This window comes from Folsomia candida, unplaced genomic scaffold (genome assembly GCF_002217175.1).
Source record: "Folsomia candida strain VU population unplaced genomic scaffold, ASM221717v1 Fcan01_Sc022, whole genome shotgun sequence".
Taxonomy (NCBI): domain Eukaryota; kingdom Metazoa; phylum Arthropoda; class Collembola; order Entomobryomorpha; family Isotomidae; genus Folsomia; species Folsomia candida.
This window is the reverse complement of record NW_019091214.1, coordinates 549,493-565,210: the sequence shown is the minus strand read 5'-3', so window position 1 is coordinate 565,210 and position 15,718 is coordinate 549,493. Positions and strand designations below refer to the sequence as shown.

General features: G+C 32.8%; 1 protein-coding gene across 4 annotated transcripts in view; it reads left to right on the top strand.

Annotated features, from left to right (window-relative positions):
- The first annotated feature begins 87 nt into the window (after window positions 1–87).
- LOC110858739 (ras-related protein Rap-2a) overlaps window positions 88–15,718 on the top strand; it is a 63,547-nt gene continuing 47,916 nt past the window's right edge. For 2 of the 4 annotated variants that reach the window (XM_035858981.1, XM_035858980.1), the window contains exons 1-3: window positions 88–452; window positions 6,317–7,147; window positions 8,533–8,680. In XM_035858981.1, coding sequence (XP_035714874.1) covers window positions 6,945–7,147; window positions 8,533–8,680 — 351 coding nt within the window. In that variant the 5' untranslated portion in view covers window positions 88–452; window positions 6,317–6,944. The remainder of the gene's footprint in view (window positions 453–6,316; window positions 7,148–8,532; window positions 8,681–15,718) is intronic. The other 2 variants (XM_035858982.1, XM_022107599.2) reach the window with 2 other exon arrangements.

Here is a 15,718-nt window from a genome sequence, read left to right as displayed (position 1 = left end):
CTTGTTCTTCTAAAGGACATTGAATATTTTGGTGGAGAGTGTACATTTCGCCTGCAATGTTATGAGGGGATGGATGACAAAGACTTGGTTGGTTAGTTGAGAGAAGGGGATTTTGTGTGTGTGTGTTGCTTAAAAAACTCGAGTCAGTTTTCAGTCTCAGGCCAACTTGGATTTGGATTGGACACATTTGTTTTTTCCTTTTCGTTTACATACTCATATAAATATTCTCTAATAAGAAAGACGATAAAGAACGAAGGAAGAACAATAATGTCCTGAAAATAAGGGGAGATTTTAGTTTGAGTTTTTAACTGACTTGACGTGACGGTGGGAGGAGGAGGAGATAATTTTGAAGTTTTTGTTTTATATATTTATGAATTGAATTGAGAAGAAGTGAGTTTTTGTTATTGTTTTTTGAAAATTTGTGGGGATATATAAATTGGATCGAAATTTTGGTGAGTTGAATTAGTTTTTCATGTTTACTACATCTTTAAATAGGGATGCAAAAAAAAAGTTTAAATTGTGAATATTTAGTTTGTGACGTTGAAGTTAAGCAAGAGTAAAATATTTTTACGAGAGTAAAATATTTTTACGAGAGTAAAATATTTTTACGAGAGAAAAATAAAATTAGATTTTTGTGCAACTTGGAAGTTTATGTATATAATTTTATTTTAGTTGGTGGACAATTTGAGGTTAATTTATACAGGATAATGTAGTTTTGTATTTTTACAAAATATGAAATTTTTAATAAAATAGGATATTTCTAAATTTTTATTCAGATCAGAAAAAGTAGTAAACTTATTAATGGGCCAGTGACTTTGCATCTAATCGTTACAATTCCGTATTTTATTTAATGCAAATTCTCCTTTCTGGCTTCGAAAATACACAAATGCAAATTCTCCTTTCTGGCTTCGAAAATACACAAATTTTCATCAAATTTCCATTTCCCTTTGCCCAACAATTGACAGGAAGTCATCCGATTCATTTCATTCACATTTTACATATTTGTTTAACATTTTGATGATAAGAGAAATGCATTTTTCGCTGAATTTTGATAACGATATTTGATATCTCTCTTATCTCGGCTGGATGAATGTCCTCGTTAATAAAAGAAAAAAAAACACACAATAATATGGGTTCGGTTATATGCGGTCAAAGTCACACTTTTAACGTTTTGTACATAAGTAACCGGATGAACTCTGTATTATTTGTTTAAAATGACGAATGACCTCTCTCTCTCCAGTATTTAAATAGTTTAATTACTAAGCCGCTGACTCATTAGAAATCAGTTTTTTTGTACCTCGTAAAATCCGTAAATTTGGTAAAATTATTTTACAAATTTTTACAAAATATCCCTTGATCGGAGCAAGTTTACAAAAATTTGTGAGCTAATATTCCTTCGAAATATCTGTAAAATTTTGTAAAAGTTATAAGTTTACAGAATTTACAAAGTTATTATCAAAGACTGCTTGAATTATTCACGTTTTTATAAAGAAAATCTGGTCTGGTACAGTTTATTTATTTACACATGACTCACAAGTTTTTGGTATTTATTTAGAAGTCAACAAAATTTTAATGATTAGTTAATCAGTTAGTTAAATATTATTTAAATACGTTATCATCGCTCATCATCATCATCGTGCATGTATGCGATGTCATTTCAAGACAAGGATTATGTTCATGTCTGGACCTGTCGAGCGGAAAATTACGCAATGATTCATCATCGCTGTAAATAGTCCAAGTTAATTATTTAATATCAGTTACATACTTTGCGACAGCTTGATAATTGTTCAGCTGCACGCAGTTGTTTTCGTATTTTGAAGGATGATTTCAATTTTTGTAAATATTTGCATTTCATTGGGATGAGAATTTTGAAAATTAAAATTTTTTGAATAAGTTGAACGTTGATTTTGAATTAGTTAAGAATTATTTAATTAAATTTATAAATAGATGCGAAGTACACCTAATCGAATAGATGGGAGCATGTTTTTTTGCGAAAATTATTTTATGTTAAATTTTGCATAAAATTTTATACCTTAATTTACCAATTTCTGGTGTCTTTTACCCTCCAAGAAATTGATTTAATGCTCGTTTAGTCATCATTTTATCACTTTTTGGAGCCATGTTTTTCTTTGCGGTTAAGTTTTTGGTTTAGTTAAGCATTTGCATTTCACATAATACTTAATATGGGAACTAATCGGATGAAAAGAGGAATAAATAATTGGCGGAAGTGATGTAACATTATTATAGAAAAGATAACTGCTTATCGGAAATGTCATCTCTTAACTATCACTATCATCACGATATCACTTGAATTTTGATGGATTAAATTGAATCTTTTTCCCACTAGAATTCACACCGTTTAATAGGTTTGAAAAAAAACTGGCAATTTTCATAATACAAATACGATACATAAGAGGAGGAGGGAGCCATCAATCAGTTTAGTTTAATTTAACAAGGCAGCTAGTCAGGAAATTGTGTTTTTTTATATTTTTTCAATGTGAAATGTGAAGAAGGACACAATTTTCTAACTTGTTGAGTAACTTGATTGGAATTTTAGATGCGTTTTTGTTGCATAAATTGATTGATGAGTTTTTTTAACCTGGATTTAAAATTGTCCTTAGGAATTGCTGGTTCTAATTATATAGTAATATTCGGAATTTTATTTTTCTTGCATAAAATGACGGATGTTTTTTTTAAATCTGGATTTAGAATTGTTGGAATTTTTTTAAGGGTACGATTGATTTAAAATTGGTTTTTTGCTTGATGAACCTATATTCTATCTGTAATTCAAATTTGCTCGTGAATATTTAGTTTTGTCAGAATCGGCGTTCAAATGTTTCAATGGGAAATTTACTACATTATTTTAAAAACTTTTATGTTTCCGAATTGATTTTTAACCTGGATTTAAAATTGTAGGGACTATTTTACTTTTTAGAAGTATGATTGATTTAAATTAAAATTGACTAGCAGGGATAGCTGAAGTTACCATCTTTATTTCAAAATTAATCGAAAAATTTTGGTTTTGTCCGAATTGACGTTCAAATGTTTCAATAGAAATTTATTTAACACTTTTTGAAAACTTGTAGGTTTCAGAATTACAAAAAAAGAAGAAATGATTTTACTGGATTTTTGTTCCGAGTTACTATTTTAATTTGTATTTTTTTAGTACAAATTACATACATCTTTATGTAAAAGTTTATCTGAAATATTTAATTATGATAGAATTAGCAACAAAATTTTGCAGTATTTTGAAAACCTGTATGTTTCCGAGTATCCTAAAAAGAAAAAAAATATTTCAACTAACGTTCCGTGTTTTTTTTTAATTTTCTTCATTTTTATGTTCTAGATTATTTTATTTGGATGAAGTTACACCTATATTTAACTTTGGCCTAGATTTTTACATATTAAACCAGAACTGGCGTTCAAACCTGGCAATATAATTTTTAACTGGAAATTAAATCGTTTTAAACATATTTGAACATATTTTCGAAAAAATCTGACTCTTAAAAAAACTGAATAATCTAAATAATCCGAATAATCTATCTTGAATAATAATTTCTCGATGGGTTTCGAATTTTGTAAAAAAAAATGGGTCTTTATTTATTCATAACTTTTAAAAGAAAACGTATTCTTTTGTAAAGTTCTGAATTTCATAAAATTTTCTTCGCCTTGTTTTCATTTCTTCGCCTTGTTTCCCATCTTGTACGGCAAAAAAACGGGAATTTACTTATGTATTTTCCAAATTTCCCCTCCCTCCAACCGATGAATTATTCAGTCAGGAAGGAAATCAAACGGGATCCATCAATTCCATCCAATTCCGTTTTATTGATCCGGATTATTGAATCAGAATTTTTTTATAGCTTCCCTTCCCTACTTGTTGAATTCACTCGTACTATGTAATAATACGTTTAACACCAATTTGGCACACCAACAACCAGAGAGACCACATTTTGCCCTTGTGGAACTCTTTTTATGGATTATTTCACCTTTTAGGACGATTACGATTTACAGTTTAGGTTTATTTCGTGTACGTATCGATACCACATTTTGAGTAGTAAAATATAAATCCATATAGATATTAATCTACTTCAAGGAGGTGGATAATATGGATCATAGCATTAAAGTGGATTCGATGCAGGGCTGTACAAAAAGAATGGGGTCAAACACCGGATTAAAATTCCAGAAAAATGGGACCCAGTTATTTTTCAATCATTTTATTTACGCGTTTTATAGATGATTTATCCTTTTACGACTTTGTCTTTCGTAAGTTTGAATCTCAAGTTCGTTAGAATTGGAAATTTGTTAAAAGTAACCCAAAGAAATTCTCTTGTATACTTTTTAATTTTCAAATTGCAAAGTGTCACTAAATCGAATCCATATTTTAATATGCACCCTGCAAAAAAGGACTTCAAGTCACTCTGATTTATTATTAAAGTGATATCGATGGGGTACAAATTTATTACCATTTTTACACCCCCAAAAACTTGACAATTTTTTTGCATAATTTAACTGAACCACCAGCCAAAAAAAGAACAATCCAGGTCGCACAGCATGCATATATTGCCTTCCCGTCCGACATTATTACTTCGTGAACCGTAAAATACATAAAACGAAATGATAACAAACCTTGACTGACCGACATGGTAAAAAATAGTATAAAAATCCTTATCCGAAATCCAGCCAGCCCGTAAAATCCTCGTCCTCTTGTCCACTACAACATACATAATATCCTCGTCTTGTCCACTACAACTTAATACAAATATACGACCCGTAATTGCATGTTACATACGATGAACGAGGAAGAGACCACGACTACCAAATTGTATAATGCATCTAACAGGATGAAGTAATGAGAAGAAGATTTCTGCAGAAAGAAGAAGGACGAGGAACTGCATGTCATACGTTTATCAGTGCCGGCGGAAGTTGGGGGGACATATGGGGACATTAAATTAACATTAAGGGATTGGAGGAGTAGGAACTTATTAACATGGACAAGATACAATTTTGCCGGATTTATTTTATACCATCCAACGAAAATATGGTTTATTCCAACCAAAATTAATATATTCGCCAATCATGACATGCAATCAATTTATTTATTTTACATCAATTTTCATTAAAATTTCCAACAAAATAATTAAATTTTCATAATTGAAATAGAAATAACTTTTGCTGGGGGGACAATGTCCCCTCGCTTCCGCCGTCAATGTGTCGCATTATACGTCCTCCATGTCACTTGGTCTGGTCTGGTTGGCATTAGGCAAGATGTGACCAGAATACGGGACGATTTTCAGACAGACACACACACAGAATTTGCTCGTTGTATAAGAGTCTTATCTTTACTTTGGTGCATGTAGTTTAGTCGGAGGAATGGATTTTATATCGAATTTGCTATATTTGTAATGTAAAGACTGGACTGGACGAGGAGGACGCGAGGCTGGAGTAGAATGCACAATTAGATGGATTGACTTGCCTGGTGGGTTAAATTTATTGAATGGTTTATCGAATATAATGGAAAGGAAAATGATATCAAGAGAGAGAAAAGTAATTGAAATTTGAGACAGACGAAAAAACTTTTTGTTTGGATTAGGAATGGATTTTTGGTGTAATTTATCTATTTGCTTATTAATGTGGGGCGGAATATATATATTGGTATGAAAAAATAGCAAAATGGTTACGAAAAGTATGGATTTTGGGTCAAATTTTGGTAAAATTATTATTTAGCTGATTTTTTTATCCAATTTATTTCATGATGGAACGCTACACCTACAAGCTACAACCTAAGTTTGTCAAAATGTATGTCAAATTTGTGTTTTAAACTAAATGGACGCAGAAATCACGCATTTTTTCAAATAGATTAAATTTTTAATTCTCACAAAAAAAATCTCGCAAACATATTGGAGGAAAACCTCGAAACGAGGATTTTGATATTTTAGCGAACTTTCACTGAAATTTTAGCAAAATTTATAGTAATGCAGTGAACTTTTTATTGAAATTTTGGCGATTTAGTTAACTTTTTTTCTGACATTTTTGTGATTTTACTGAAATTTTGAAAGATTTTTAAATAGTAACTCGTAAGCAATTTGGCCAAATTTGTAGCAAAATTTTGGAAAAATATTTAAAAGTTTCTGCTAATTCTGAGCCACAAAATTTGACAAGCTTACACACAACCTCATGAAAATAAATCCATATCCACCCTTCCTCAAATAACATGCAAAATTAAGACTTGTAACGTAACCAACACGCCAAAATTATTCAGTTTCTTTGCATGGTCACAAATTCTAGTCATAAAATCTCCTTTGTTTTTCCCATTTAGAGCTCTTTCTTATACTCTGGACTGGACTGGACTCAATTTCACACCGGATTTGGCACTCACTCTTTATCATCAAATCCACTCTCTGGACTAAACTCTGTGGGAGGAAAGACTTTTAAGTATTTGTTTAATATTCGCACACTCATAAAACTCGGTAATAACTTTTTGCGGAAATTTGCATAATTGTGACCCCTTCTTCAGGGTGTGAATAAGACATTCTCAGATATTTTCTACGATACGATACACACCAGTGCAAATATTATTTTGCAGTCGTATTTACATAAATATTCGTATGTTACACATGTGGCTTAAAAAAGTGCAGTTTAATCACAAGTGTTAATAAAGAAAAATCGCCGCCTTTTTGCCAAAAATTTGCACAACTTCAAGTTTCTAACGGTTTTTGTACGTAAACACGCACATGCACGTGAATACGAACGGTTTAAATTAATTAGTGTGAAAATTTACGGTGGTTTTTAGTGTTTGCGAATTTAAAGTGCAATTCAATTTTGCATCATCAATGACGACGACGACGACGTCCACGACGAACTGGTTCCTGGCCTCGGGGCTTATCTTACATTAGGACCGATAAGAAGAAGATAAGTGCTTGTTGGGGGGGATATTAAGGGGAAATATGCGTGAATTTAAGGTGGTGGTGTTGGGATCTGGGGGCGTGGGGAAGTCCGCCCTGACCGTGCAGTTTGTGTCGGGCTGCTTCATGGAAAAGTATGACCCCACGATTGAGGATTTTTACCGGAAGGAAATCGAGGTCGATGGGTCGCCGTGTGTGCTGGAAATACTCGATACTGCCGGGACGGAACAGTTCGCTTCGATGAGGTGAGAATGAAATTTTATGTTTTTTTTTTAGGAAATTTATGTAGGGTTTGGTAAATTAATTTTTGAAGCCGGAAATTCTGTAAATTTACAAAATTCCAAAAAGTTTGATCTGAAATTTTAAATTTGAATAAAAATTCACGAAAAGTATCCAATCTGGTTGGTAGAACTCTCTGGGTTCTAACTTTGTGGAATTCTGTAAACTTTGTAAATTTAAATACTTCCACCGGTTTGTCTTGCTAATCTGAAATTTTAAATTAGAATAAAAATTTATGGAAAATATCAAATCTGGCGTTAATATTTTGAAAATTTTTGTGTAAAATGCAATTTACGTAGGTCTTGGTAACTTCGTAAAATCCGTAAACTTATAAAGTTTTAAAAATTAAAATATTTCTGAGGAAAATTACCTTACAAATTTGTATAAACTTACTCAGATTAAGGGCGTCTCTTTATTTTGTAAAAGTTAGTTTGTAAAATTATTGTACATGCAAAACGCACATATTTTGATTGTACGAGTTACCAATAACTGCGTGAATTGCTGCATTATTCTTGATTCTGTGCAAACTGTGTAAAAAAAACGGAAATTTTGAAGGACTGGGATTATTTTAGACTTTTATCATTATTTTCGTACAAAGGAAATATTATGGAGGAAAATAAAGTTACACGCAAAAGTGACATTTTGACAACGTATAAATTATTGCGTTGCGGTTCAGTCGCATGTTCTTGTAAACTCTGTAAAACAAAAGGAAAACCTTGAAATGATTGATTTTTTGGATTGTAAACTGATCACTTTTCGTAAAATGAAGGAGGATTGCAATCTCTGGAAACTTTTGGCAAGTTTTTGCGCAAACATTTACAAAGGCGACAAATTTAGCTTGATACTTTACAAGCGTTTCTTCTCTCTATTTACAAAATAATTTTACAAAAATTACGCAGTTTGAGTGACTTAACTGCCACATTGTCATTTAAAAATAAATAAAATTATTTTTTGCAACACAAGATAGTAAAATATGAATAGTGAAAAATTTATTAAAATCTTGAAAATTTGTCTACTGGAAATGTCATGTTGTATTGATTTTCTCTGTAATTTGTCATCCCAGAATTATGACAAACATTCGATTATGAATGAATACATAAATGTATTCATTCCTACAAATTTTATAGTTTACAAACAGCTGAGCTGAATAAGCTAAATATGTAATTTTGCAAAACTGCATTTCATATGTCCGAAAATTCGAAAATTCTAAAATGATTCGTTCCATTTGTTAAAATTCTGTGAATCTGTTCCTTGATTTTTTTTTATAAACAAGACGTAATCATAAAATTATTAAAATTATGATGATTTATGTAAAAGATTAGAAATTGGAAATGTTAATTATTTTTTCTAGGGACCTCTACATCAAGAACGGTCAAGGATTTCTGGTCGTCTACTCGATCACGAACCATCAAACGTTCCAGGACATAAAGACGATGAAGGAACAGATCTCCAGGGTCAAGGGGATGGACAGAGTGCCTTTACTACTAGTCGGAAATAAGGTAAGCCACCACCACCTTACCTCAATTTTTTACCGGTTTTTTGGTAGATTTTTTACCAGTCTTGGTAAAACATTTGACAAAAGAAGTTGTAGTAAGTATTCGGTTACCAAATTTGCAACGAAACGTTTTTACCAGTTATGGTAAATTTTTACCGGTTTTTGGTAGAATTTTTATCACTTTTGGTAAAACATTTGACAAAGGAAATTGTATTTGGTTATACCAAATTAGTAACGAAATTAATTTTGGTCCCAGTTTTGGTCACATTTTTAAACCACAGTCCATTTTTTAAAGCATTAAACCACCTTATCTCAATTTTTGACCGATATCCATCCCATTTTCGTCGGGTATCAAAGAAGACCAAAAACCAGACGGGATTTTTAATGCATCACGTTAAATTTTGAAGGATTTTCTTTCTTCGGAACGCAGACGAAATGTATGTTTATTTGGTTAAAGGGTAAAAAAGGCCGTTATATTTAAATATACAAACACACACGACGAGATGAAAATGCATACAGGAAAGGAAACCATGATTCGTTATGGAATGGAGAGAGAGAGAGACGAATTTCGAAAAACGGGTGGGTCGTGTTCTGTGCTGTTAAAAAATATTATGTAATTCTGTTTTAAGACGACTTCCTGTTTTCATTTCACATAGAGAGAGACTCAGTTTATTGAACAGTTGGTTGTTACAGAGTAGAATTTTGGAAAATTTTGAAGAATTTTGAGAAAATTGAGATTCGGAAATTTAAAGTTGAAGGTTTGATTTGGGACACGTTTGAAGAAATATTTTCAAAATTTTGTGGTAGAATTGAGTTTTTTGTAAAATATGACGATTTATACAAATTCTAAGAAATATGTATTTTGATTTCTGACAAGTTTGAAGAACTATTTTATAAATTGTGTGCTTAGAAGTTTTCTTGTTTGTAAAATTGTGATGATTTTTTTAAGAAAACTTTTGTAAATAAGTTTCCGGATTTGATTATTCCGTTACAAAGCAAAGACCTTCATGAATTAGTCTCCAATTGAACTGGATATTTCTGGATTTATTATTTGTACCACAAGATTTGGGTCTGGTGCCGATTTGGTGTCTCCAAAAAATAGGATGTCACTTTTTCTAATGGAAGCTCTCATTGTTTTCTCATCCCTTATCGTTTATTCCTGTCATAAAATTTGGTGACCTTTGCACCACCACGAGGACGACCTTTCTGCTATTGAGGCTTTATATTTACTTAGGTGTTGACACATTGTTGTCACGAGGATACCGATATTGGTTGGTAATAATATGCCTGCATGGGGTGATAATTTGATAGGATGTTCCTCCCTTTTTACAAGAAAAAGGTAGTTTGAAAGAAAACAATGAGGCAATTCACGCAGTCCTTGGTAACTTTGTAAAATCGATAAATTTTATGAAATGAGTTTACGAACTTTTACAAAATCAAAAGACGCCCTTGATCTTACCAACTTTGCAAAAATTTGTAAGATAAATTTTCTTATGCAAATATATATTTGTAAAGGTTTGTAAGTTTACGGATTTTACAAAGTTACCAAGGCCTGCGTGAATTGCCTCAGTGAATAATTTTTGTGAATTTAATTTTCATAATTTTGACGCCGTTGTTCATATTTCTTATAAAATTTAATACTTGTTACTGAACAAGATTACATGAACAGGGTGTGTGAGTTTACGGATTTGAAATATTTTAAAAATTTTTGTAAAAGTTTGTAAGTTTACAGAATTAAGTTTGCAAACATTTCCAAAATTTTGCAACTATCCTGAAAGAAAATTAGGCTACATTTTTTTAAAGTTTACACAGATCACGTGCGTTTTTTTTTATTTTGTACAAGTCAGTAAAATTATTTTACAAAATTTATGCCTTTTACAAAGTTACCAAGGACTGCGTGAATTGCCTCAATATTAAATATTACACGATTTCCTTTCCTTTCTTGACACGAGTAGTGAATGGTGGGTTGAATTTTGTCGTCACTTACGTGAAGGGGTTCACTTTTGAGCCCGGTTTTTTGTCACCATTTGTTTATTACCCTTATCAAAGTGGAAATGGAGAGGAAATGGGGAAGGGTCATTATTATTATTAAGTTCATAAATTGAGGCATCCATAATTCACACTTATTTACAATTGTACTCATGTATGCATTCATAGTGGATTTTAAATAAAAGGGTTGGTTTTTAAAAGGGTTGAGGACCGTGGTGAAGAAGGCTCGTCTTTCTCACGTCACAACTCGGTATTTTCTTCACCTTTTTAAACATATAGTTGTTACAGTTTGGATTTTGAAATATCGTTTTGTTCATGGTGGTGGTGGTAATTGTGGGTAAAAAGGCTACTTGATGAGAAAGGTAGAAATTCATGTAAGGAAGGAGAAGGACACGCTTAGAAATGTTTGATCAAGTTTTTACCGGTTGTGGTAGAGTTTTTTTTACCGGTTTTTGATAGAATTTTTTTCCGTTGGTAACACGTTTGACGAAGTATTTTGTTACCAAATTTGTAATGAAATGAATGGTCGTCTGTTTTTTTATATTTTTTTTACCAATTTGGTTGTAAAATTCCTTTTAAACAAATTTTAGTTTGTCCGTGTTGGTACAAAATTTGACAAGGAAATTGTAATATCTCGGTAAGAAAGGTTACCAAATTGGTAATGAAGTGATTTTTGGTAGCATGTTTGGTCTGATTTTTATTACCAGTACATTTTGTTACCAATTTGGTCGTAAAAGAAATTTCACCCTACAATTTTTAAGAGAGGCGCCACATCGTTATCTACCTACATATGCAAACCAAATCCATTTCTACTTCTGGTTTATTACACGTCGGAAATGGAATTGGAATATCAAATCTCAAATAATGGGACTGGACTTGAGAAGAAGAAGCCGTGTAACGAGTACCTCCTAATTTTTTTGCAACAATTACTCAACAATCCGACCAGAAAAGAAGCGACGAACGATGGAAATGGAGGCATTCGTGCATCTCTAAACAAGTACAGAAAGATTGAGATATGCATGCGGTTTGGTTTGGTCGCTTCTGGAGCCAGGTTTTATTGTGATGGTAATTTATTTCTTTACAAGAAACGAGTCAAAAACCGACGGACCGTGTTACATTTTCAGACGATGAGGAGATGAAATGAGCTTCTCTTCTATTATTAAGGGCCCTTTCCTTTGAGAAGGAGTCCAATTTATTCAAATTTATTTCGTGAAATGGGTCTCATCAGAGAGGTGAATTTTAACTCGAGTGATTATTGAGATGGAAGCCGTGTGGATTGTGTCGAGTTTATAGGAAGGGAAATTGAAATTGAAATATTTAAGCGATGAAAAATAAATTTCCAATTATTCCGGGAATTTATGAGAATATAGGTAGATAGCTTTCATATATCGCGTATTTTATAAGTAATTATGTATGTACGGAAAATGTGACTTTTAACTCTCATTGGCGAGTCGTGAAATTGAAGTAGAGGGATAGAATTTGGAGTTATTTTCGAAATTTGTTATGGCGAAGGGAGGAATTTAATTTGGAGAAAGTTTTGCATATTAATTTTTTTTCTGTCTATTTTGTTTTTACTGGAGAAAGAAAAGTCTTAAATTAATTAAGATATTTATTGCTTTTTTTGGTATATGTGTGGAATTTGAGTCGTGAAAAATAAGGTGAATTTTAACTCGTTATTTAGATGGAAGAAACTTTATAAAGTGAAATTAATTGAAATAAGGATAAAGTTCGTAATTATTTTCGATATTTATTTTGATGAAAAGAGAAATTTTGTCTTGAGAAACTCTTAGAACATTACTATTTTCTGCGTTACGTATTTTGTTTTTATTACTGGAGAAAGAAAGTTATTTAATTAATTAAGGTTTAAGTTATTTAATTAATCAAGGTTTTCCTAGCCATACACAGTATTTATTTGTATGGGATATATTTATGAAGAGTCGTGTTCTTTGACGGGTAAAAATGATTGAAAAAGAAGATTTTTTTCGCAAGAAACTTTTTGCCCAAAACTTGCCAAGGTTTTGTGAGAGAGAATCTGTAAAAATTAAATTAACGAGTACAAGAAAAATAAGAGGGAGAGATTTGTTTGAAGTTTTGTTACGTGTCGTGTGTGTGGGCGAAGGGTTGTGCGTAAAGGGTGCAGATTTCTTTTTTCGTTGATTTTGAATGTGTAAGTCAGATTGTGCAAAAATGTGCAAAAATGTGGTCAAATTTTTATGACGTTTTTTATGCCCGGCCCCATCCATCCCGATAATTTGATTAGTTTATTACTTTTTTTTTACGTAAGATGTTGTTTTCTTACATAAAAAGTTTCAAGTTTTAATTAAGATCGGAAAATTGGTGGGATTTGGCAGGTTTCAATTTACAAGATTTTTGTCAAGGTTTGGTGTCAAATGGTGATATTTTTGTGAAATTTTGAAGCTAATTTGTAACTTAAGGTGCGTTTATGCTTCACGTCATCGTCACGTCCTCCTTCAAATCCGATTTTTTGATTGGTTAAAATTTTTAATTGTCGTAGTGATAATTTAGTTCAGCCAATCAAAAAATCGGATTTGAAGGAGGACGTGACGATGACGTGAAGCATAAACACCACTTTAGGAGGAGAGCGTCACCACCTGCCCTTCACAGATCTCGATGCCCTTTGGATATGTGGTAGGGTCCTATGAGTGTACTAAAACCCTGAAGTGGTTTGACTCCATGGCCACATTTGCGCCCGCCACACCCACTCAAAGGGATGAAAACCACAAAAGTTACCAACTTCAAAAATCCACCAAAAATCCAATTTTGCGCGGATTTTGATAAAATTTGCATTTTTGTGATCCCAGATACTTGCCTGATAATATTCAATAGCAATCTCAACCTTTTTGAAATTTTTGAAATTTTCCAGCTGATGAACTATTCGAAAAAATTCAAAATTTCCAAAAAGTTGGGATATCTACTGGATATGATCACACAAGTATCTGGGATCACAAAAATGCAAATTTTATCAAAATCCGAGCAAAATTGGATTTTTGGTGACATTTAAAGTACATGAAAACAGGGCTTTTTCCGTGTTTTTGGCGCCTTTGTGGGTGTGGCGGGCGCAAATGTGGCCATGGAGTCAAACCACTTCAGGGTTTTAGTACACTCATAGGACCCTACCACATATCCAAAGGGCATCGAGATCTGTGAAGGGCAGGTGGTGACGCTCTCCTCCTTAGATGAATGGGAAATTATTTTATTCTTCGCATGCAAAAACAAGTGTGCATTATAATTGTTAAATAATTTCGTGCAAATTTTGATTGACAGAGTGGTTTAGATAAATTTTTATTTGTTATTGATTTGTCTAATTAACTCGTCTTATTTGACACCGGGAGGAAGATGAGTGAGTAGTTATTTAGTTAAGAGAGCATAAATTAATTAGGTTATACGACAAGTGGAAAATTTGTTATTGAGATGATGACAAGGCTCAAATTGACGCTTGATTTGGTCAGAATTTGTCAGTTTGTTTAAGATAATCGTGATTTTTTGATGGGTGGGAACAGTTAATTACATATTTTGTGCAAATGACACTCATATTTGTGTAGATTTGGCGTTTTGTCGAGGATTGTAGAATTATTCATGTCGAGTAGATAGGAAATTAGTCTCAATTACATAATTAATTAGCAGTGAAAAGTATAGCATAAAAAAATTGTTCAAGCAAAATCGGTATGGATTTAGTTCCCGTGTTTTGATCCATCTTAATTATTTGTCACTTCAAATTTCTGTCAATAATTTCCCACTTCAAATTGTGTTCTGGATTTGTCACATGTCAACTATTTAATTAATTAACGTGGAGAAGAAGAAGCGTGGAAATTATGGCGTAATAAAATTGACCTGATTTGCTTAATAAGGTCGTAAATTACCATACTTTGTTCCCGTGTTTTGATCAGTTTTAAGTAGCTGTCACTTCAAATTGTGTTCTGGATTTGTCATGAAGAAAGAGCCGTGTCAAATTTCGTGGAGAAACGAAATCCAATTAATTAACGATCAATAATGCCGAGTTTGTTAATTGTTCTCGTGAAATGAAAACCTGGGCAGGCGAATAGTGTCCGCGGAAGGGGAAGTGGGGACAGGGGGACAATGTCCCCACAGTTATTCGATATTCCCATCATCTCCCCATGTTATATAAACCCCTCCCTCCCCTATCCTACAATGTTGATGTCCCCACAGCCTCCGCGGCCACTGACCGGCGAGAAAATAGAAATTAAGCAGCCTAACCGTGACAATTATCACTTTATTAAAATAAATGTGTGAAATTGACACCTATTTTTTCATCCTGCCATGTTATATAAACCTCTCCCTCCCCTATCCCCCAATATTAATATCCCCCGATGTCCCCACGGCATCCGCTGCCACTGTCAGCCAGCGAGGAAATATACATTTAGCAAGACGTGACAGTGACAATCATCACTTAATTAAAATATATGTGTGAAATTGACACCTATTTTGTCCTCCTGTCCTTTAGCAGAATCGATCTGACTTGTGTAACAGTGACCGAAGTGAAATGATGTCAGGCGTGGATTGGATTGGATTGATTATTGGATTGAGAGGAGAGCTAGAGAGAGAGAAATATTATTGTTGGATGATAATTAACTATGTGTGTCATACTTCAAGGTGATTGAGTGAGTGGTGTGGTTTCATATTACGCAAAATAGTTAGTTACCTAATTTGCATATTGCTTTGATCCTGACAGACAGAAGAACAGAGGGTAAACTTGTTCCTGCGATTGAATCTCGGAGGAGTCGTCTGCGAATTAATAATTGTGGATGGGATTTTTGGATGCAAAAGACTTGTTTTTTGGAGAGAGGTAGATACCATCTGGTGTAAAATTCGGATTTGTATATGTGCACAGATTTTATGCAGTTTTGTTAGGGTCAGGGTCACAATATGGTTTCGTTGTGATTTTATGGAGGGAGAATTTCATACGAGGCAATTCACGCAGGCCTTTTGGTACGTTTGGATCATCTTTGTGACTAGAAGTGGTCAAATTTTGTATGAAATGTGAACAACGGCGTCAAACTTATGAAAAATAAAT